General features: G+C 45.7%; 1 protein-coding gene across 4 annotated transcripts; it reads right to left on the bottom strand.

Moving 5' to 3' along the window:
• Window positions 1-13,471: 13,471 nt before the first annotated feature.
• PEF1 (penta-EF-hand domain containing 1) lies at window positions 13,472-23,631 on the bottom strand. Of its 4 annotated transcripts, none has more exons than XM_081921213.1 (5): window positions 23,501-23,631; window positions 19,944-20,229; window positions 18,026-18,184; window positions 15,773-15,916; window positions 13,472-14,529 (listed from the first exon to the last, which is right to left on the bottom strand). In XM_081921213.1, the coding sequence occupies exons 1-5, from the start codon at window positions 23,525-23,527 to the stop codon at window positions 14,300-14,302; spliced, it is 846 nt and encodes a 281-aa protein (XP_081777339.1). In that variant the 5' UTR covers window positions 23,528-23,631; the 3' UTR covers window positions 13,472-14,299. The 4 variants fall into 4 exon arrangements, with proteins under 4 accessions (XP_081777339.1, XP_081777341.1, XP_081777338.1 ...); XM_081921215.1 differs by having other exon boundaries at window positions 18,026-18,181; XM_081921212.1 differs by lacking the exon at window positions 23,501-23,631 and adding an exon at window positions 23,274-23,318.
• Between the last annotated feature and the right edge of the window lie 154 nt (window positions 23,632-23,785).

Raw genomic sequence — 23,785 nt, 5'->3', positions numbered from 1 at the left:
CTTCAGTTAAAATAGGGACGTCTTTATTGTTATTGTTGTTGTTGTTGTTATTATATCCCACCCATATGACTGGGTTGCCCCAGCCACTCTGGGTGGCTTCCAACATAGATAAAAACATAGTAAAACATTAAACATCAAAAACTTCCTAATACAGGGCCACCTTCAGGTGTTTTCTAAAGGTTGCATAACAGTTACCTATCTCTCTGCAGGACAGGCTGCCTGCGGACCAAAGCTCAGCTGACCAAGAACCTTTGACCCAAAGGCGGCCTTAGTGGAGAATGAAGAATCTATCTTACAATGTGAAGCCTGTGTAGCCCCCTTGCACATGTCCAGAATGGGAAAATCACCCTAAAAGTCTGTGGAAGGAGGCTGCTCCCCCAAGCTGGTGCAATAAGCACCAGGAGAACCTTTGTTTATAGCTGGGTATATGAGGACAGTGCCCTCCTTTAGCTTCAGGATGCAGTGGGCTGCCCTTCACTGGCCTTATTTAAGCAGAGGCTGCATAACCATCTGTCGGAAAGGCTGTAGTTGTATGCTGCACCAAGCAGGGAATTGGATCAAAGGACCTCTAGGACTCTTCCAGCTTCATAACCACTGTTTTCTGATAGGAGGAGTGCCCAGTTGTAGTGGCAATCTCTTGTGCTCCACTCTCTCCGCTGCCCCCTCGTCCGGAAAGAGGAGAGCAGCCCAGTATCTCCAGTCAACATTGCATGCTCTGCCATGTCATGGGGCTCTGCAGATGCCCAGCTGGATCTGACACTGGGCCTCATCTTGCAGTGAAATGGGACTTAAAATTGCTTAAATGTTGGTTGCACCATGCACATGGATTCTAGTGATTCAGCTGTGTGATTCCTACATTGAGAAGGGCTGGACTAGGGGACTCCTTGGGTACCTTCCAACTCTATAATTCTAGTGTTGCTGTTATTGTTACCAGTGCTTTTCGTTTTTTAAGGAAAAACAGGGTTGGCATTCACCATGAAGTTGTTATAGTAAGTACCACATTTTTTCATTTTTTAAATATTCCCAGTATTGAGTACTCCCCCCAAAAAAGCACTGTTTGTTATTATATTTATATCCCACCTATCCTCCAAGGCCCTCGGGGTGGCATATGTGAGTCTCCCCCACTCCATTTCACCCTCATAACACCCCTGCGATGTAGCCTAGCCTGAGACACAGTGACTGGCCCAAGGTCACCCAGTAAACATCATGGCTGAGTGAGAATTTGAAGCCTAGTCTCCTAAATCCTACTCCAGCACTAATCACATCACCACACTAGTTCCGAGGAGGCAAATCATAAACAATTTACCTCAGAGAACCAACCTCTGTTCATGGAATATTACAGAACTTCCCCTCCACATCAACAGGGAAAAGGCTTCAAATTGTGGCTTGTGTCCGTTAGGAAAATCTGAGGAAGCCAACTCCTAAATCCAAGCCGGCTGGAGGCAGGCCATGATTTCTCAGTGGAGAGGCAAAGCTACTCTGTACATGTTCAAGGTTATTCTCTCACACTGTCATCCCTCGGGCAATATATTATTTGCCCGGCGCTCTGTGACTGGTTCTGGGGCTCCATCCAGACTCGGACTGAGATCCAAGTGGCTTCCTAATCCCCATCGCCTCCCAACAGAAAAAAAAACAATTTGTCTTTCTCTCATGTCTAAACTTCCTGACATTGCTTAAATCCTCTTAAGCAACCAGCTCAAATTGTCCTGCTTTATGTCTCTTGCAAATGCAGGCCATGGCCCTGAGCCTCCAAAAAAGATTATCCCATTAAGCAAAGAAGTCTGAAATCAGCAACTCTGGGCACTTGGGCTGGAGGGTGGGAGGAGAATCGATAACCTAGAAAATGTATATCTTGCTTTTTTCCCCTTCCCTTTGTAAATATGAACCTTTGAAAGAGAGTGGAACAGAAAACACTAATTTTCTTTCTTCCCCCCAAAACACACCCCAATCTAAGTACAGTAAAAAGGAACCGACAATCAGAAGCTACGTTCTATTAACTTGAGAAATGGGCACTGGGATGGAATCTAAGCCAGAGATGTTGGCTAGGGGTGGGGTGAGAATTAAATGGCCCTGCTTTTAGCAAGGAGTGCTGCACAGCAACTTTAACTGTTTCCTCTGTAACTGTTGACTTTTGGGAAAAGATGCTAAGACCTGGTTGAGGCCTGGGTCAGAATGGGTCTGTGGGCAATGCTCCGACTTTGGGTGGGTGGGTGGGTGGCTAGCATAAAAGTTGTTTATCTGCATAAATTGCATAGTTTTAAATGCACGCATATCAGCCACCTCATCCCCCCCACCAGTGAGTTAACAACACTACCCATTTATCCCCATACAGCTCCTATCATTCCTCCCTTTTTAAAATGTAAAGCATTTTTACCTCATTATTCAGATAAATAGGGACGCGGGTGGCGCTGTGGGTAAAACCTCAGCACCTAGGACTTGCCAATCGCATGGTGGGTGGTTCGAATCCCCATGGCGGGGTGTGCTCCTGTCATTCAGTCCCAGCGCCTGCCAACCTAGCAGTTCGAAAGCACCTTCGGGTGCAAGTAGATAAATAGGGACCGCTTACCAGCGAGAAGGTAAACGGCGTTCCGTGTGCTGCGCTGGCTCGCCAGATGCAGCTTGTCACGCTGGCCACGTGACCCGGAAGTGTCTGCGGACAGCGCTGGCTCCCGGCCTATAGAGTGAGATGAGCGCACAACCCTAGAGTCTGGCAAGACTGGCCCATACGGGCAGGGGTATCTTTACCTTTATTCAGATAAATATGGGTCCCAGAGAGGCTCACAGAGGTCAGGAATAAGACGGTCCCTGAAATTGTGGGTCACTTGAAACAGCGGCCAGTCATTAATGTTTTTTAGACCCAGGGACCCATTTGTAATTTTAAGTAACTGTTGTGGGTGACTTCCCCTCTGATCACTTCTCTCCTCACTCATCCAGATCAGGACACACAAATACACACATACGTGTCACTCAATGAAAACCCCCCACAGATTTTACTTTTCCAATGAATCTGGGTGGAACTAATCTGTGCCTTGAAAAGCACATGGTGATTGTATTCAGCTAACTTTTACCTGGAGTAGACTAACTGAAATTAACGTGTCTCAGTTAGTCAGGGACATTCATTTCAATGGGTCTATTTTGGAAAGAAAGAAAAAAGAATTTGTGCCAACCAAAAAGGAATGCAGGATACATTATTAGATTATACTGAACTGGCCAGATTAACAGAGACAATTAGGGGACAACCCGGACAAGAATTTCAAAAAGAATGGGGAAAATGCAGAGAACACTTTACTAAACAGTGCCCCAAAATATATACCTGGATTTGTTTCTACAGGAGACTTTGCGGTTTTTAAAGTCATAACTAGGAAAAATTGAAATAATCACATATAAAAGAAAGAGTATACAAGAAGTAAATAAGGAGGCCATTTACAGGATAAAGGAAGTCTTTTATTTTTATGTTATGTTTTCTTTATATAAGGGGATAGGAGTTTAATTTTGATAATTAAATTGTCAATGGTGGTGGGTTTGTTTGTATGTATGAGTTGTTGTGGACTATGTTGTAAATAAATTATTAATAAAAATTAAAATTAAAGGGAAAAAGCTGGTTGAGTACAATCCACAAATTCCTGAAAGAGAAAGTGGGAAAGAGTGTCACTCTCCCAACATCAGCTCTATGTACTTTTGAAGGGAAAAGAGCAGAAACTTCCCTTATCAACCAGGAGAGGGCGGTGCAGAGGTTTTGTGGGCACCTCAAGGTTGCCATAGCAACATGGGCTCCACATTGCTCATAAGCTTCATATTTAGGGGCTATGCATTCCGCATGAACTTCTCTGTCCTTGCTCTGGGTATCAACCCCTTTGCTGGTGAGGTTGGTTGTATCTTCTCCAAATGGGATCCACAGGGCTGCCAAATCTTTAACTGGGTTTTGCCCATGTGCCTTTCACAGCAGCCTCTGTTGGCTTGCTCTGCCGTGGCCTAGAGTGAGTCAGTTCAGTCACTTGTCATGAAGCTCTTTCCCTCACAAGGAAATATGGAAGTTCCCAAATGCCAAAAGTAACTTTTATTGTACAGGATTTTTTAATGATGTCTCCATGGATTATTATTATATTTCAATTAGGATTAGATACATCTAGTCTGAGTATGACTAACATTGGCTACAACCCAAAATGTATAAACTCCTCTCTTTTTTGTCTCTATGGAGGGATGAGAACCGCAAGGGGCTATTGCCGATTCTATTCTCGCAGCTCTGTGGGCAAGGCTGACTCAGAGGAAGTTCTCTCATGCAAACCCCATAATGTCACACTTCACAAAACGGAACTGGAAGCAAACAGAACTTCAGGCGGTGGGGAAGCAGACCACAATACTTAAGAATCCCCCATCCCCAATATACATAAAACAGCATGTTTTCTTTTTAAAAGCAAACTATTTCCACTCCGTTTCCCTTTAATGCAATGCCATTTTAACACAATGTCCCATCCCTCTTGAACTCTCTTCTCCTTCAGTACATTTAACTGTGAGATCCTACCCAACTTTTTCTCTAAGCTCCTTGAAGTTGGCTTTCCTGAAATCCAGGAAATACATGCTTAACTATGCTCACAAATTCCAAGGTGACATATGGTCACTCTCTCCTAAGGTCCCCCCCCCCCATGCTTTCATTTCAGTGATCAGTTTTTCCTCTGCTGGTGAGGATTATGAAGTCTAGGATAGCAGATCCCCTCATTTGTTCCTCCACCTTTTGAGAGATGAAGTTGTTAGCAACGCAAGTCAAAAATTCACCGGACACGTGATGGATCAGTAGCTGGTAGGTGTTCTAAAAAATATATCCTGTTCTCATAGTGGCCAACCAGATTCCTATAGGAAGCCTGCAAACAGGATCTGAGTGCATTAACTCTTTCTGCCTAACTGGTATTCAGAAGCACTTTCTCCAACAGTGGAGGTAGAATATCTCCATCAGGGTTAGAAGGCACTGATAGCCTTATCCTCCATGAATCTGTCTCATTCTCTTTTAAACCCATTCATCTGTCCTCCACTTCGCACATGAACCCACCTTGGTTTGGGAGGAACGAGAACTGATAGCAGCAAGGAACAATTCAAAGAATTTGAGCTTCATTTGTAATGGTTTCACACACATACCTCAAAAGCTTGCATAGTCTTTCATGCCCCCAGGTGCCGAATAAAAAACAAAAAGCCACATACCCATTGACCTATGCAGCTTCTCCTTGCAACCACAACTGCCTGAGAAGAGATAGCAAGAGGGCTGAAGGTCTCAGGTCTTCAGTGCCTTCCTCACCATGAATCGGTAATTGCGCCTTGCTAGGAGATAATGATTCATTCCTTCCATGGAAATGTCAGGTGCCTTTGCTCCTTCATCCCTTGAGAGGCTTTGGAAAATGTCACACTAGCTGCGGGCCAACAAATGCTCTTGGCATTTAATGTGACCAGCAGTTTCCACTGCTGCAGTCAAAGGCTCCATTTATTAGATAGATATATGTTACTTTAAGGCAGAATTTGCATCACCACACCTCCATAGCAACCGCAACTGATGAGATTTTTCGTTAAACCAAAGGTGAAATGTTCCGGAAGGCCTGCAAACGCCATATTGGTAGTCAAGGTAACCTCAAAACTAATTGGTAGCTGTTGCAAGAATGAGCTCATATATGTTCATATTCATTTGCTTTGAAATATGCTAATTGGCTTGCTTTGATGCTATGCTTATCTGTGTTCCTCCATTAGGCTTCTAGAGGTGACTTTTGGATTCAGCGAAGGAAGCAGTCCAGGCCTCTCCAGCCCAGACTAAGACTGCCTCAGGACCATTGTTCTCTCACACAAAGCAATGACATCACCTTCGGCCATGGGAGGGGAAGCCTACCCCCTTCTAGAAGCATCTCCAGCTAGTAGTTTTTGTGGCAACCAGTCTCCTGTACTCTTTAGTCATGCAAAGTGACACTTAACAGACTCGGCTAGAGCTATTATTTTAACAGAGATCGATCTGACCTCTTCTGCATCCTCTCTGAGGTGTTTGCAACTTGGTTCATGCAACACAGTAAACCAAGGTTTATCCGTGACTACAGCCTGTGACTAGTGAGGAGAGAGCTAAACCAAACCTTGGCTTAGTTCAGCATGGTACAGGAATGAAGTGTGTGTGTGTGTGTGTGTGTGTGTGTGTGTGTGTGAGAGAGAGAGAGAGAGAGAGAGAGAGAGAGAGAGAGAGAGAGAGAAGGGGCAAAGCAACTCCTCTCTGGGAGTCTGCACATTCACACAACCCTAGTAAACAATAGTTTACTGTGTCATGCAAGACAAGAGTCTTTCAAAACAGGATTGCTTCTTGAAGAAATGAGCCAGTGATTCTGGTGCTACAAGAGCAGAAAATAAATAAGAACCCCTCCTCCCATTATTAGAGGCGAAATCCCTAACAGAGATGATTTATTCAGAAAATACCCATCTCCTGGTGGTGTTAGATAGCCCTCCTTGACAAGACTTATACCTGGAATTAGCTTCCATTCCTCTTATCAGTCCCTTCCTTCTGTGACAGTCCCTTTGCTGGCTGCATCTGGAGGGGTCGACTGAAGGAGTGAGCAACTTTAATGGGGTTCGAAGGATCTCCGGCTGGGAGTCACTACAGCAGATGGAATTAGGCTTCTCCTCCCTTGTTTCTGCAGCTTTAAGCAAAATTCTGCTGCGTGCCGAGCTGGCGTGATGAATGTGGCAAGCGGGAGAAGACCACCCACAGGTCACAGAGCGGAGCTGATACAGCAAAGAAATCTTTATAGCCGAGGCTGTGCATTAGCTGCTTAGAGAGTGAGCGCAGGCTGGGACAAAGTAGCATACTTGGATCTAGGAGGCAGGGAGAAGTCGTGGGACACCATCCCCAGGGAGCTTCTCTAATGAAACTCCACTGAAATGAACAGCAGAAGACAACAACGCCTTTGCCTGGACTAGCCTTTTGTGCATGAGACTCAGTTCATGTGGTGCTAAGAGTCTGTATTACAAATAGGGAAGAGTTGCCCATAAATGGCAGTAAACATGGCATGAGCAGCCGGCTTCTTAGCTCAGTTGGTAAGAGCATGAGGCTCTTAATCTCTAGGTTGTGGGTTCAAGCCCCACATTGCAGAAAGATTCCTGAATTGCAGGCGGATGGACTACATGACCCTTGTGACACCTTCCAACTCTACAATTATATGATTCTTTGATTCTTTCTCTGTACTGCCAGCCAACCCAGTGCCCTCCAGTTGTTGCTGGACTACAGCTCCCACCATCCCTAGCTATAGGTCATGGGGGTTGCAGGGGCTGCTGGGAGATGGAGTCCAGCAGCATCTGGATCACCCTTGTGCTACAGACACAGGTGCTTCCTATACCAATTTCATTTTTGAATTTCTGTGATTGCTGCCAACGCATTCTTAGCAAATCATATTCAGCACCATGGACAGAAGTGCTAGAATTTAGTAAGGTAAATACTTCACCCCTCCCTGTGTCTTATGCTAAAAAAAGACTGAGCAGTACTTGTGAAAAAAAGATTAGAAGGTGCCCACTGACACTCTTTGGAGGCATTTGCAGAAGGTGTTTGCGGCACATAAAGATTTTGAAGATACCAGCTTCTCCTAAAGGGGGGAAAAAAGGTGGGGGAGAAGAGGAGGGAAAGAAAAACTGGCCACATCCCCAGTACTAAGGTTGTAGAGACTAATGTATTTATTTCTTTTTGAGTAGGGATGCATATCACACAGAGAAATCTATAAAACCCCTGCTATTTGCCGCCAGAGACATGGCATCGGTTCCTCTAAGTTGCTAATTCCCAAGCTGTGTTCCTGGAGCAAGAACGTAAATCAAATTATTAAAAGTTCCCTGGAGCCCAAATTACCTCCTCGTTTGGAGGCTAGTCTGCCACAGCCCTACTTATTTATACTTCCAGCCTCTTTTCTGCCAAAAAGACCTTTCCAAAGTGGCTTACGAGGTAAAAAAAGGCAGCAAAATAAAAACCAAGAATCCAAGAAAGAATGAATAGAAATAAAAACATAAAAGGTGGAGCTGCGTGGGGGGGGGGGGACACAACACAATTCCAACGGCAATAGAGGAAATGAGGGTCATTGTAAACTAAAAGCCCGACAGAACCACTTGTAAAGAGCCTTGAAACACTGCAGTGTGGGTCCCATGCGGCTTTCCTACAGGAAGGAATTCCTGAGCCGAGGCCCCTTAAAACACCCCATCCAATGTCATCCCCTATTGTTCCTCTGATGGAAGCAAAGTTTCTCCTGATCATTTCAGTAGGCAGGCAACTTGACTTGAGCCACTGCTGCACCTTAGCTTCCTCCTTTGCCAGATGTGAGCACATACATGTAATTCTGCTGCATCAGATAAGCTCAATCGCACAGTCATTCCCAATACCTCATAAACACCTGCTCTCAGAGGAAGTTGGTGGTTGTGCTTTGTGTGAGTTACTGCTCTGGGCTTGCACTTTTCTATTCAAGATCAGCGACTCCTGCAGAAAGAGCACTGGGCATAGCCTCTGAGGGCGAGTAGCTCTTACTGTTTCACTGAAAATTGTTGCAACAGCAAAGCGTCCCTTTAGTTTCCACATAGCCAGTGTGCTCCTTCTATGAGAAATTTGGGAAACCTTGCCCATGGCATTACTCTGGCTTGGAATAAAATGATGCTTTCAAGAAAAGTATGATACGGAGGACATTTTAGTGCGAATATGATTACAGCTTATTGTGAGCAGGAGGTAATTTCCTCTTTTAAATCTGCCAATCCCTCCCCCCGCCCCGCTTTGGCCCTGAAATGTGTGCTGTTTGGTTGTCATAGGAATACAGGAAGCAGCCTTATTCTGTCTCTGCCAATATTGCCTGCCTCTGCACTGACTCTTCAGGGCCTAAGATGGGGTTGTTCCAAACCCTCCTTGGAGATTCCAGGGATCAGACTTACAACCTTTTGCATGCAAAGCTTGTGCTGAAACACTGAGCGAAAGGGAGATTCAGGGCTAGTGTATACACTCAGCAGAATTAAGTGGTACAAAGCAATTCGCTCGGGTGTGCGACACTTAAGAATGCAGCTGTCAGGAAGCCGGGCACCCGTAGCCACTAGAGGGCAGTGTTGCCTTAAAAGGAAATCAAGAAGGTATAATCTACTTCAGGGGTCAGCAAACTTTTTCAGCAGGGGGCCTGGCCACTGTCCCTCAGACCTTGTGGGGGGCCGGACTATATTTTGAAAAAAAAAAATGAATGAATTCCTATGTCCCACAAATAACCCAGAGATGCATTTTAAATAAAAGGACACGTTCTACTCATGTAAAAACGCGCTGATTGCCGTCTGCAGGCCGGATTGAGAAGGCGGTTGGGCCAGATCCGGCTCCCGGGCCTTAGTTTGCCTACCCCTGCTCTACCTAGTCATACCTTTGGTCCACCTAACTCAGCATTTTCTAAGTTGATTGGCAGCAATTCTCCAAAGTTTCTGACGGGGCCTTCCCTGCCCCATCAGGCGATGCAAAAAAAACACCACAGGGCCTTTTGGATGCAAAGCCGGTGGCCGACCACTGAGCCCTTTCCCTTCATGCCCTACTGCTCCTGATGTGCATTTCTAGATGGAGAAAACAGCTCACACAACCACTTGAGCACAAAAAGATATTGAAGGTGCAGACACTATGTCAGCATTTATGTGGCACCTGAGATAGAGGCAAAATGGCGGAAAAGGCACTGGGTTACCTTCAAATCAGTTTTATCCAGAGTAAACCCATTGAAATTGGCTGAGGTTAGCCATGCCATTATTTTCAATGGGTTAGTTCTGAGTAGACTAACCCTAGATACAGCCCACTGTTTGTATGCAAGAGCATTAAGTGCCCTGGGTTTAATTATCTGCACCCTTCCTTCAGCCACTCACTTTGTTGTGTGAGAAACAGGTCTTGATTACAAAGGGGCTGAGAGAAAAAATAACATCAGTTACCTCTCTGAGATGCAGGAGAAAGAGTTGATTCCTGCCCATTAGTTTTTAATTTGGCTGTGCATTGCTTTTTCACACTGATGAGTTGCCTCAGGTGCTTTCGTTAAGGTAAGGGGAAAGCGTTAATGTAAATAATTGAAGTAAAAGAAAAACAAATCACATACAGAACAAAAGACTCCTGTCTTTAAGGGATCCTTTCTACCTCTTGTAACGAACCCTATAGGGGTGCAGAGGATTCTAGCCTGCGTTGTAGTGGGGACCCTCAACTGATGTGGGGAATTGACTAGGACCTGCTCAGCCTTTCCTTCTACCATCAAAGAGCAAAAGGTCATAAGAAGAGCTCTGATAGATCAGGCTGATGGACTCTGTAGTCGAACACTCTGTTCTCACAGTGGCCAAGCAGATGCATGTGGGAAATCCGCGAAGGGGAGAGTGGCCTAGGATAGGCATAGACTTCAGACTCGTGTGGTCTACTTTATTTTTTGCTAGAAATGTGTCATTCAAAACTGAAACCAGGTACAAAATGATGGCTGAGGTGGATCCAGCTACCTGCTGCACTGCACCCAGAGTGATACATTGAGATGACTTACATAAAGAATTGCAAATCTACATGAGAGTTACTGCAGATCACACATTTCAGGGTTTGGAAGTGCTGGAATGGAGTAGGGGGAGAATTCTTTGCATTTTCGTTAAACCACTGGGATTCATACAATCTTACCCATCCAATGAAATTCTTTCAGCAAATTACTAATAAATCCTCCCAGTTCTACTGCTGTCCTAGAATGCACCCAGCATAATCTTGCATCTGTGCTTGGCAGAAGAAAAATCAGACTCTCTTTCAGGGGAGTTAGTCCTACTGGCTGTTCTTCTGACCAGTGAGGAATGCCCAGGTGCCCTGGAAGATATCTTGAAAGCCACTGTTCCACCATCAAAGGAGGGGAATTCTTTGCAAAAGTGGTACTGATGCTGAGGAACACCTCTCAGTCTACAACAGATGTAAAATGAAGGCACGAAAGACAGAGCTTAGTTCCTTGCAAATGCCTCTAACCCATCCAAACCAACATTATCCTGTCTCTGAATAATTTAATAGTGCAGCCCCCTGCATATCTACTCAGAATGGACTCCAACTGAATTCAATGGGACCTACTGCCAGGCATGAGTGTACAGAAGTGCTCCCAAAAAAGGTGTGGGTTAGGGAAAAAAGCTTTACTTTTTTTAAAAAAATGGCACCAATTCTCACACTGCCAATCTACTTCTCCAGTAGACCCACTAAGAATCTTAGGTTTCCTCTGCACCATCTAGATGCATGCTCCAGGTTTGCAAGATAAGACCATCAGTAAAAGAATTAAACCAGTAATTCCCATCCTATGCTGTGAGAAATAAGTAACTGAAAAGTGTGTGTAATGTATACACAAATGATACTCCCTGCTACTATTCTGCCTCCACATCTTTTGACAGGTAATTATGCTGTGTCTCTGTATTGTGTGCAACTGAACAATCCAATCACTAGATATATAGTGAAATTGCTCTCAAAGGGTGCCTGTTGTGTCTCCGTAGGAGTCACTGCTCAGAGCTCACCCCTCATTTTCAAGTTAAATACCATAGTGGTTCATACAGAAAGGCAGGCAGCTCTTTTAGATACATACTCTGAATGCAAACATTTTAGGTGTAAGAAGGAAAGGTGCTCGCCATTTTAATTTAGCTGGGATGGGGGAAAGTGTGTCACAACTATGTAAATTTTGGAGGAAATGCAGAAACATTTTCTTTAAAGCAGGAAATTCAAGGTAAGGGCATCCAATTTGCAAGAGTGGGTAGGCATTCATAACATCCTGCCCCCCACCCCTGTCACTACTCAACGGACAAAGATCCATTCACCAAGCACCTCAGTCCACTAATCTACGCTGTTATTTCTCGCATACCTTTGCTTCTCTAAATACAAATTCTTTGTTCGAGATGAGTGGGAAGAAAAGAGTTCCAGGCAGAGGTTGCTTTTGACATTATGTCTGCAGGGAGGTGAAAATAAACAACTTGCATCTGGTGAGCCAATGCATAAACCGCCAGGAGTTCTTGGAAATGCACAAGTGGGAATTATTTGCTCTGCTGCAAAGGCAGTGATTTTATGCTAGAAGTGCAGCTCTCAGGCTACCAGGAAAGCCAACTGCCTGGCACAGGAGCCAGAACCGCACACCGTGCCTAATGAAGAGGCTGCTCGTTAAGAGCTGAAAGAGTAATTAGCAGTTCAATTTTCTTCCAAAGCTAAAAGTTAATCTCATCATTTGCATGGCGGATTCCCCCTCTCCCCCTGGTTTGTTTTTGCAAGAGAAATTACAGCAATAGCTTAAAGCTGCTTTCTCCTGCTGTTTCTGTGGCTGCGAAATTCTCCACCCAGAAGGCACCAGACCAATCTGACAGAAGTTCTCAAACTACCTAAAAAAACCCAAACCTTCCTGAGTCTGGGTGTACCTCAATTATCTTGGCCAAAAGTGAGAAAAGGGGCTGGGAAATGGGCTTGGTACAAGGGGCCTGTTCTTTGCTTGGGGAACTTGCTCTACCCTGCGACAGAAAGAGGGTTTGAGCCTTCAAAACAAATTGTGCAGATTGGATGAGTGTGGCTGCAGTCAGTGTGTTCTCAAGGGTCAACATGGAACCTAGATGCTACTTCCATGTCTAAAGGCAGAAGGGAGCTGTTTGGCATGAAGCCAGCAAGTGTCCCCTGAGAGAGATCAGAAGGCAGACAAAGGCACCATCTAGACACCAGTTTTTGAGCCACAGAGGGAGTTGCTCCTTCTGGTGCCACCATCAGAGACACCAACCATTTATTATCTGTGGAAGGATATGGTGTTTTGTTAATAAGGATTTTCAAGTTTTGTGCCCACCACCTTCCTGGTGAGGGTACAACTCAAAACTACAGTTAGCCCCTCTGCCTTGGGCTAAGTAGGCCCTGAATGCCAGGACTCGGCAGATGGGAAGTCATGAAAACAAATGCCTTTCCCCTCATCCCTGACCAGCCTCAGCCAGCCCTGCCAGAGGTATGGCCTCTGGCACCTTAAAAAGAACAATTTAAAGCAGTGTAAACTAATGTATGAAATTCAACATGCATGCCTGCTTTTTTTGCAAGGAAAGAACATTGGGCAGATGGTAGGAGGATGCAGAAGCCCAGATAATTGGTCATGGGAGAAAAATCAGGTACTGTCTGAAGTATCACCGCCTGCCCAGCTCTCCTCTGGCCTGTGAATCCGATGCCTTAGTGTGCTTCATAGTTATTTTCTGGAACCACAAGGGCTGGATACTCAATATAAAAAGAAGAGACCCCGGCTGTTTGCCACATGGAATTCCACACTTCTGCGTTGAACTGGCAGACTCTCTCTTGCCAGAGGGCAGGTTTGAGGATTATATCACCCACTTCCAGGTGCTTTCTATCTAACATATTTGCATCCTAGCCATCCACAAAGCAGCTCAGGGTGGTTTTGTATTAGGCCATCCCATTTTATCCCCACAGTATTTTGTACAGTTCTCATGCACGAAAGAAACACACAGAAGGGGAAGAGAGTGTTTAGGGTCCTTTATTGTACAGAGTTTTACCTGGGTATAAATCTCTTTCTGACATATCTTTATCTATGATTTTGGCCTTTACAAAAATCACAAGCAACGTGTTGGCAACCGAGAAAATAACTGAGAAGTGCCAAGTGAGCAGTTGGCAAGGGACTTTGCACTTTAGCAATGCAAAAAGAAATCTGCCGGGACACATTAACCAGAAGGTCAAGCCTTCAGGGGAAAAGCCCCTCCCCAGAAAAAAGAAGAAGTCTGGAATCTTGGCTGATGGTCTCCCCATCTAGTGGCAAAGAAGGGAGCTGCACTTGGCATGGATGTCATGGAATGCAGGAATTTTGGCTGCTGTCGACACAAAAGCATGGAACCCAATTTTCTTCCCTAGGTGTTGTTTTCTGCTTTGGCGATTACAGGTTGCACATGCAAACTACAGAAGGGCAATTTAGGACCAAGAAGCTCTATTCAGACTTCTTGGCAACCAACTTCTCTAATTTCTTGGTGGGATGGTTGAGTGGGGGAAGAGGAGAGAACTCAGGCAGAGGGTAGTGGGGGCTGCTGCAGAGCTGCCTGGCAGACAGACTGACTTGGTGTTTGTGGCTCACCCTCTAGTGGCTATAAGAGGCAGCTGTTTCAATGCAATCAAACCAAACCCTTTCCAAGAATCCACCTAGCTTAAGCATCTGGCGTTACACTGGTGTGATGAAGAAGGGCAATTTCATTTTCCTTTGCAACACAATGTCCTCCGGACAAAGTGGTCCTTGCTTCTGTGGAAGGAAATGCCACAGGCCACCAGTGGGACCACCAACAAAATCAGTACCCCTGGCTCTCACAACACGCGAGCGGTCGAGATCGTAAGGAAGTCTTCGTAGTTGAGTCGTACGTTGCCCGTCATGCCAGTGTCCTTTTCTCGGAAGGCTTCGGTCAGGGACTGGAGCAAGGTGCAGATTTGGATGAAGCGGTCCAGCTGGATACCAGGATTGGCAGCCTTCGGTGAGTAACGGGAGAGCAGCAGCTGGGAAAACTGGGGGCTTAGGCTGTAGCCCATTTGGGAGAGTGCTAGGAGAACAGAGGGCAGGGAGAGAGAATAAATGAGAATCCACGCTTCACATAGCCATGGGTGGAAGTCACAAATGATTCGCAGCTGTTATTATAGTCTTATTATGAATGTTGTCTTATGAGTGATCTTTGTAAGCTACTCTGGGAATCTTTCCCACTGAAGAGGAGGGTAAAATGCTCTAACAGTAATAATAGTTATTATTATCACCATCAATTGCCCAAGTGCTAAACTTTTTTCTTCTCACCCAAATACTAACATAACACTGAGACAAGATGGCCTTTCTTGAGTCACTCAGAGCTGAGCGTTCAAGCACCCAAGAACCATGCCAGTACATGGTTATGTTTTTCAGCGGTCCCTGATGATGCATTTTTTTTGCACTCCTCTTTTGGCACATCATCTAACTGCTGCTAACTCTGTGTCTGCTCAGCCTCTTCTTAGACCAGTTCTTTCTCCATTTCCAAGCCTAGCCCCAAGGCACTCTAGAGAACTGCACTAGGAATTTGCATTTAGGTTCTCATGGAGCTACGGAGACAGACAGAAAAAGCTGCATTACTCAGAGTCCATCAAGCTCAGTGTAGTCTGCAATGACTGATGCCAGCTCTCCAGGGCTTCAGATGGGGACTTGTTCAACCCTACTTGGAATATGTCAGGGGCTGAACCTCTTGCATGAGGAGTATGCAGCCTCCCACTGAGCTATGGCTCCACTCTTGAGGAACCACATAAGACCAATGAGCCATTGCTCTGCTGCAAGAGCTTCCTGAAGAAATCAGCTCATCTGCTCTCCAGACATTAAGCAAGAGGCATGTTTGCCTGATGCAAAAACTTCACATTTATCAGTTTACTAGGTTTTAGGCTCAGCCATTGCCAGCTGATGGGAGTTGTAGTCCAAAACATCTGGAAGGCACCAGGTTGGCAAAGGCTGCTTTAGCTTGTTTCGGTCATAATGCATTGATTCAATCTCATCACAGTTATTGGGGATCTGGATTATGTCAGCAGTTCAACAGAAGGCTGGATGGTTCAGCCTAGCAGCAGAGGGACACAAGAGATTACCTGACTGAGGGAACTCTCACTAACCATGGCGGAAACCTCAGTCTGTTCTTCACAATTGTTTTGGAACGGCCTCTGAGCCCAAAAGCAACAATCTGAACAGACCTCTGCCTAAAAACAGCCACTCTCCAGCAGCATTAGAGATCATGAACAACCTCTTGAGGCTTTAAGGACTGTTGCCTCGTTCTCTCTTACCTTGGTGAAGCTCATTACAATTAATGCTTCCTGACTGGTCGCGGTCGTACTGCTGGAAGAGATTCCGCCACTGCTGGATGAAACGCCACAGGGCCGAGAACCCATAGAGATCAATTCGCCCAGATTTGGTTTTATCAAACATGTCTGCAGAGGCAGTAAAAAAAAGAGTGGCACACTGAGCAGTTGCATATACTTGCTGACTCAAAACCAGAGACAGAATACCCGCCTTGCAACACAACCCCAAGAACTGAAGGCGACACAAGAGAGGCATCTAATTCTACTTTTGCCTCTGCTCCACCAGGTTTGTGCAGTGTTTCAAAACCCAGCAAAATCTGTTTGACCAGAGGAAAGCTTGAGACCAAACAATGTGTGTAAAGCAGAGTCTCTATCACATTGCTTTCAGCCCTCTAAGAACTATTGTTTGTCTCCAGTGTGACATGCAGTTCTTCACAATACCTTCTGCATGCCACATGCCAGCAGCAAGGACAAGCATGGGGTTGTTGTTAGGGTTGTGCTGCCACTAGGACACTAATGCTTTCCACAGTTGGAGGATCTTTTGAAGACTACAGAAGATATTAAACTCAATTACTGTTTCAGCAGGATGGTCTGGAAAAAAGCACACACTCTCTAACATTTACTATGTGGACTACTCCCATTTTAATTACTGCAATGTAGTCTATGTTGAACTACCCTTGAAGATAGTCCAGGAGCTGCAGCTGATGCAAAATGCAGCTGCCAGGTTGTTGAGAGGGACAGCAAGATGGGACCATGAATCACTAGTCCTAAAAGCTTTCTACTGGCTGCCTGTGAGCCACCAGATGCAGTGCTGGTACTGGCATATAAAGCCCTAAATAGCTCAGGGGCTAAGGACTTTAAAATACCTGCCTCCTCCAATGCTAACCAGTTTGAGCCTTAAGGCTAGCAAGGGAAACCTGGCAGGTGGCCCTGCTGGCAAGTGTGGCCTGGGGGTAATGGTGGCAGCCTGCAGCAGGGCCTCCTCTGTGGCAGCACCTTGATTATGGAACCCCCTTCTTGGTGAAGAGCAGCTGTTCCCCACATTGCCAACATGCCAATGAAATCTATAGGCACTTTTGTTCACCCAGGAGGTTAGTATTTGATGGGTGATACGTTTAGAAGATGGAATTGTGAAATTTTGAAAATATATCCCTTAATTGTTTTAGTCTTTGTTGGGTCTTAATTATGTCTTATTGCGAATGCTGTATGGTTGTCCTGAGCTCCTTTGGGAGGAATGGCAGGACAAAAATGAAATAATAATAATGAGGGATAATGATGATGAGGGAGATGAAATGTGCACCTCACGTTTCTGAGGAAGGCAAGCATGGGAATCCATGAACTTCAAGCACAACTGAAGAACATCAAAAAGCCTTGGCATTTATACAGCTCATTTCAAGTGTTCAATGCACTCTGCATAATCAGGGTTTGTCAGCCTTTTGGGGCCTGTGAGCAGAGTTGCAAATCAGAGAAAATGTTGTGGGCAGTTTCCCTGTGAAATGAAGCACACACACCACAACCTGTTCCATTGGTCACAACAGAATAGTTCTTTTGAGCCCAATTTCAGCAGAGGGGAGGAGCAGGGAAGGGAAACCTGTGAGTGCCAGGTACATGCATGCCAGTGGGTGCTAAAATGGCAACCCCTGGCACACATTATGTGGCAATCCTTACAACAACAACAAAATGATTCCAGTTTGCAATTTTGGTTCGGGGTGGTGCTGAGGATTTCTTAAGGTTACCCTGCACCTTCATTACCAAAATGGTCTTTGAACTGGTTCACATTTGATCCACTGTGGCTTCTGATCATGTGGGCCTGCTAGCGATTAGCAATGCTTTCCCAGCCTAGTGCATCCTGTCCCTTTTGATAGTTCCATATTCTTCTATTTTGAGAATTAGAACCTGAAGAAGGATCAGGAAAGTGGGCATCTGCCATGAAGTTTTGAGTCCCCTCAGATAACAAGAACAGTTTTTAAACTGACGCTTGCATTCTGGCACAAATTCACACATATGTTGAATCAGGGCACATCTATATTTTCAACTTCAAAGGGAAACTGTCAGCAGAAAAGTCCCCAGCCCCTGATACAAGTATTTTAAAAGAAAATCTTGTATTGCCTCTTCCAGAATTGTCTATTTCCACATGTCTTAGTCACCATACCAAAGTACAGAGTATTGTGAGAGATTAACATTCCAGATCCCTCCCACTCCAAGCATTTGATTTGAATCATCAACATCTGGACTCACTCATCATCATTGAGCAAGTTTCCTCATTGAAGGCGGACCAGTTGGAGTTGACAAGGGCTTGCCTGAGTTCTTTGACTGAGATGTAGCCGCTTTGGTCAGCATCCACACTCTGGAACCAAGAGAAGGCTTCTGGGTCCACACCTGGGGGGATGTTCCCTGCTGGGGAAAGGGCAGAACACAAATTAGGAGAAACACATGGCCATTCATCAAGGCATGGCAAGCGCCCATTGCCACCGGCAGCAAGCTTTTAGCTCAGCAGATTTTTGGCAGCTAGAGCAACAGGGATTGGACAGGCCCCCTCTCATGCCCGCTGAGTCAGCCATTGTTTTCTAAAAGGTTTTTTTTAATAGCCAAGTTATTAATCCTGCGGAAGACGGCTCAACCCCCCCAGCAGGGGCTGGGATGCAAAGCCTTGTAAAAATAGAAGGGAAATAAATGGGATCTCTTTAGATAGTTTGTAAAGTTGAGTGCAAACATGCGGAAGGTGTGTTGTTTCAGCAGGATGTAAATGCTACCCAGTTCCAGGAGACAGATGCACAGCCATAAACTTTTATTTCCGCCACTCAGGGTGGCAGCTTCAGTGCCTTTTGGCTCCCACCTTGGAACCTTAAATAATGCAGTCTTTCTCAACTGCCTATCTAAATGGAGATGAATAATTCAATTAGCGACTGCTTCTCCAACGCTGCAGTGCAAAACTCGAGTCAAGGGCTCCAGCTGCACACCAAGAGGCCCTTTATATGATAGATGCCAAAGATAGACGCTTGGGTGCTTGAAACGATTTGTAAGTAGAAGAAAGTGAATCTTGGGAGATTTGGGAAAGGGGAGGCAGAAATGTGACATCTGCAAAACACAAGCTTCACTCAGCCTTGCAAAATGGTATTTGTGGTGTGCTAATTAATAACCAAAATGTGTGTGAGAGAGAGAGAAGTTTACATTCTTTTCAAATTTACAAAAGTTTCCCCGGCTGGGGTTTGATCAGTGTTCCTATGAGAGAAAGCCCACCATTGCAATCAAAGACCACATGTACCTTTATTTATTTAATTTATAGTCCATCATTTTCCCTGAGGAGTTCAAGCCAGCGTCCATGTTTCTGCCTCTCCTCATTTCACCTGCGAGGTAGATTAGGCTGAGAGGCAGTGACTGGCCCAAGGTGGTCCAATGAGCTTCATCACTGAGTGAGGATTTGAACCCTGGTTTCCCAGGCCCTAACCTGACACTCTAACCACTACATCATAGCAGCATGAACTAATGTATTTTCAGGTATGGTTTGCCATTTCTTGTCTCCTAGTGTTGATATTTAAAGTGACAAATTCCAAGTTTTTAGATGCCAAACTGAAACTTCGTATCAAGAATCTGAAGCCCAGATGCGATACGGCATGGACGGCACATGGGTGGAAGAAACTGCAGGTAATTTTGGAGATGTGCGTGACTGTCTGTCAACCCTATAATGGGGAGGGAAGAAAAGCACCACCCCACAGAAGGTTTGGCTTTGAGGTCTTGCCAAGAATACTTTTTCAAAGAAAGAATTTGGTATGAAATTTCATTAGCAAGAAAACAGGGCAATACATACCAGCAGCCCCAGAAAAGCGGGTGGCATCATTCAGACAAGACATGGAGTACCATGTCATTTGAATTCAGAAAGCACGCCCCATATGGCAATCCATTAGACCTCCTCCCCACGATGATGATTACTGATTAAATTTTGATACCACCTTTCATCCAAAGATCACAGGGCAGTTTACAATATAAAAAGACAAAAACACCTAAAATAGAAACAAACAAAAACAATACCCACCCAGATTTAAAGGCTATAGATTAAAAATATGGAACATTTAATGAATTTGTGTGTCATGAACACTACTAATCCACCTGAAAGCACATAGTCATCAGAACAGCCCTAAGCTCTTTTAGCACTCACCTCCAGGACCTACTGCCCCATAGGGGCCAGGCTGAGGAGCACCATATGGATTGGTAGAGGGTTGCCCATAAGGTCCTCCTGGTGCTGGGCCTCCTCCATACATTCCACCAGGAGGCCCAGAGGAAGGGTGGCCATAAGGTCCTCCGCTTGAGGGTGGCCCATAGGGACCACCAGGCGCTGGTCCACCATAGGAGCTGCCAGGAGGCACCCCACCTCCATACTGGCCTCCTCCGGAATAGTTGCCTTGCGGAGCACCTGGAGCTTGTCCTGCAGAACCAGGGTAACCCTACAGGAAAAGGAAAAGGCTATGAAAGTGGCAGGGGGAATGAGTTGATTTCTACACCCCATTAATATGCAATGATGAAGGAGAGAGGCCTATGCATTCCCAGTGCATATTTAAGATAATATAATGCAGAGAGATTAACCCAATAGTCCTGGATTGAATGTAGAGTGGCACTACCAATGCATGGAGTGGTGGTCAGACAGTCAGAACAGGACGAGAGAGTCCTGGGTCCAACCGCCCCACTCAGGCAAGAAGCACACTGTACGACCTTGATCCAATCAGTCTCTGGGCTTATCCAGACTTCTGTTTGTGCTGCAATTTGTAGGCACAGGTCTGTGCTTTCTGAGCAGTTTGGTTTTTTCCCCTACCATTGCTTCCCCCAGGAAAACCTGCTGTTTACTGCTGAATTGGAACAAACATCAAGCCACGTAAAACTCAATTGATGTTTGTTCCCATTCAATGGTAAAAGAGTTTTCTTGGGACAAAAACAACAGCAGCCCTGCTTGGATCCATGCCTGGAAAACATGGTCTTATGCCTACAAATCATGGCACAAATGGAAGTCTGGATGAGTCCTCTCTATCTACATCACAAGGTTCTTGTGAATGATAAAGTGTGTGTGTGTGTGTGTGTGTGTGTGTGAGAGAGAGAGAGAGAGAGAGAGAGAGAGAGAGAGAGAGAGAGGAATATATCACCAAGTGCTACATTAGAAATGTAGTAAATAAAACTTCAAAACTGGGTCTGATAAGATATTTTGGACTAATTAATCATGGATAAGGAATAAGACCCTGAGAAACCAGCAGAGTAGCAGGGATGGCTCCCAGGATTCAGAGTCCAAGTCTTGGGGGGAAGGTTTTTGAATTGATGTTGCAGCACAGTTACATATAGGCAAGAAATTTGCATGAAATATTGCAAAAATCAGATAGCAGTGTCACATCTCCAGCACTGCTGTCAGTGGCATAGGAAGAAGAACTTACATTTGAGGTGTCTCAGTACATGGAAAATCCCAAGGCCACAGCTGAACCCAGTGGCCCAGGAAGCAATGATTCTGTGCTTAACCTGCTGAACAGGCAGAGTAGGAGACGACTTTGCAGCCCTGACACCACAGAGCCTCTTCTACACAGCGGAGGAGAGGTGAAGAGAAGCTTCCAAACATGTTTGATCAAAGGACTCCAGCACATGTCTCTTAGTCACCAAAGATAACTAACACTACCAACAAGTGTATCAAGCATTAACACCTTTCATTGGGGTAGGTTTGGCCCTCTATATGTTGCTGAATTATATCTCCCATCATCCTGGCCACTGGCAATGCTTGCTAGAACTGCAAAATGTGAAGGGTCAAAGGGTCTATATGCATGATGTAAGCAGAGAAAGGGCTAGTCTCTGCTCCACAGAGCTTACAATCTCACGGTGCCAGCAAAAACAAACAGAGAGAGGAAATGCAAAGGAAACGAGGGAGGAATCTTGCATTTGGCTGGGGATGAGCTTAGTGTGTGTGCATGTCAAGGAAGGCCACTGCACATCAAGAATGTCAGCACTTGGCTAGCATGGGCACCATATACATAGCTGGGTCAGACCGAGTGGACATGACAGAGGAAAGGACACTGGGAGATTCCAGATTTTGGAGTATTTTTACCACACTTACCAAGCAAAGTACCCAGGGTGGCTTGCAACATAATTTACAACACACACTAAAATAAACAATGGTCCCCCCACTTTTCATTGTTCCAAAAAGAATCACTCTGCAGCTGAATCTCATGGACTCTTGAAGCTGTGAATTGTTACGTCTGCCACAGGCCAGGGGTTCCTAACTGCTGTCTCTTACAGTCCCTGGCTCTGGTGGCCAAGACAGGTGAGATGGGGGGGGGCATGCTGCCTAGGAAAGAGGGGTTTGTGAAATGAAGCTTCTCTCGTTCCTATGAAACATGTACTGTTTGTCAGGACTTTGCTCTCCTAACACAACTATAGCAGCTATGCTCCCTAGGCACTCTCCCTCAGGAGTAATAAGCAATGCCTCTGTTTACAGAATCATAGAGTTGGAAGGGACCCTGAGGATCATCTAGTCCAACCCTTGCAATGCAGAAATATGCAGATGTCCCATTACGGGGACCAAACCTGCAATCTTGGCATTATCAGCACCATGTTCTAACCAGCTAAGGTATCATCATACCACCATCAAGCATTTCTCTGGCTCTTTTCAGTTTTGCAACAACCCTATAAGGCAGGCCAGTATTACCATCTCTATATTGCAAATGGGAGAAGCAGAGGCTGAATGAGAGTAGCTAATGTAGTGAGTACAGGGCCAGAGGTGAAAGTCAAACCAAGGACTTCCTGGTTCATAGCTTAATGTCTTGGGGTGCTTAAATACAGTAATTCCATGTTAACCCCCAGAATAACTATTAAATAGGTCACTATTCTTTTTTTTTTGGGGGGGGGGGTGTGATAGAGAAGCAGCTTGCCCCAGGCCAATCCCAGCCATATTACAACACTTGAAGCTTTTCATTTCCCACCATACCCATGCAAGGGCAGCCACTGGCAGATTTCAGAGGCCAAGGTTGCCTGGTGGAACAGCTGAGATTCAGTTCAGGAGGTTACTATGTGCAGCTGAGCCTCTTACCTAAATATACTTATTTGGGACCAAGCCCTACTGATCACAGTGAGACTTACCAGGCAGAGGGCCTTCTCGGTAGTGGCACCTGCCTGGCGGAATGCCCTCCCATCAGATGTCAAGGAAATAAACAATTATATGACTTTTAGAAGACATCTGAAGGCAGCCCTGTATCAGGATTTTTAAAAATACCTAATGTTTTGCAAATTTTTATATGCTGTATGACGCCCAGAGTGGTTGGAGAAACCCAGCCAGGTAGGCAAGGTATAAATAATAAAATTATTATTACTTCTGAGTAAACACCTACAGGACAGTGCTGCCTGTCACTCTGCTACACCAGCTCTCCTCTGATCACCCAAGTGATCAGGCCAAACGCTTCCGACCCTTCCCCAACATCTCCTCCAATGAATCCTTTGCACTCGAGCCTAACCATGATGTCACCTCACAGGCCCACGCCGGCAATGACGTCATCTGGGAGAGATGCGCTTCCTGTCTGCGTACATTTCCCCCTCCAGCCTCCTATCTCCGTCGCCTCGGACTCCTGGGTCCTCTCCCACTCCCCGTTCCCTAGGCAACGTCCAACTCCCCCTTCCCCCGGAAACGCTCCGTCGCCTAAGCAGCAGAGGAGGCAGGATAAGGCGGTCGGCGCTCCACCCTCGCTCGCTTACCTGCCCATAAGGGTAGCTGGCCGCCATTGAGCTTTTCACAGCCGCTCGGGCCACCGCCCCTCCTTTCTGTCGCTGGCACGCCCACTCCTTTCCGCTCTGGCACCGCCTACTGACGCAGCCAATTGAGGGAGAGGCTTGCTGAGCCTCCCGCGGACTTGGGCCGAGCTCCCGTCAGTCACCCCCCGTGGGCGGGGCCCTATGACTGAGGAAGTCCATAAAAAGAAAAGCGGGCCTTCCTTCTTTTTCCCTGTGCGGGGAGGGAGGGGCTGGTGGGCGGGGAAGAGT

This window comes from Podarcis melisellensis, assembly GCF_964234715.1.
Source record: "Podarcis melisellensis genome assembly, chromosome: 8".
NCBI classification, from domain to species: Eukaryota; Metazoa; Chordata; class Lepidosauria; order Squamata; family Lacertidae; genus Podarcis; species Podarcis melisellensis.
Note: the sequence above shows the minus strand (reverse complement) of the source record. Positions and strands in the feature narration are given on the sequence as shown.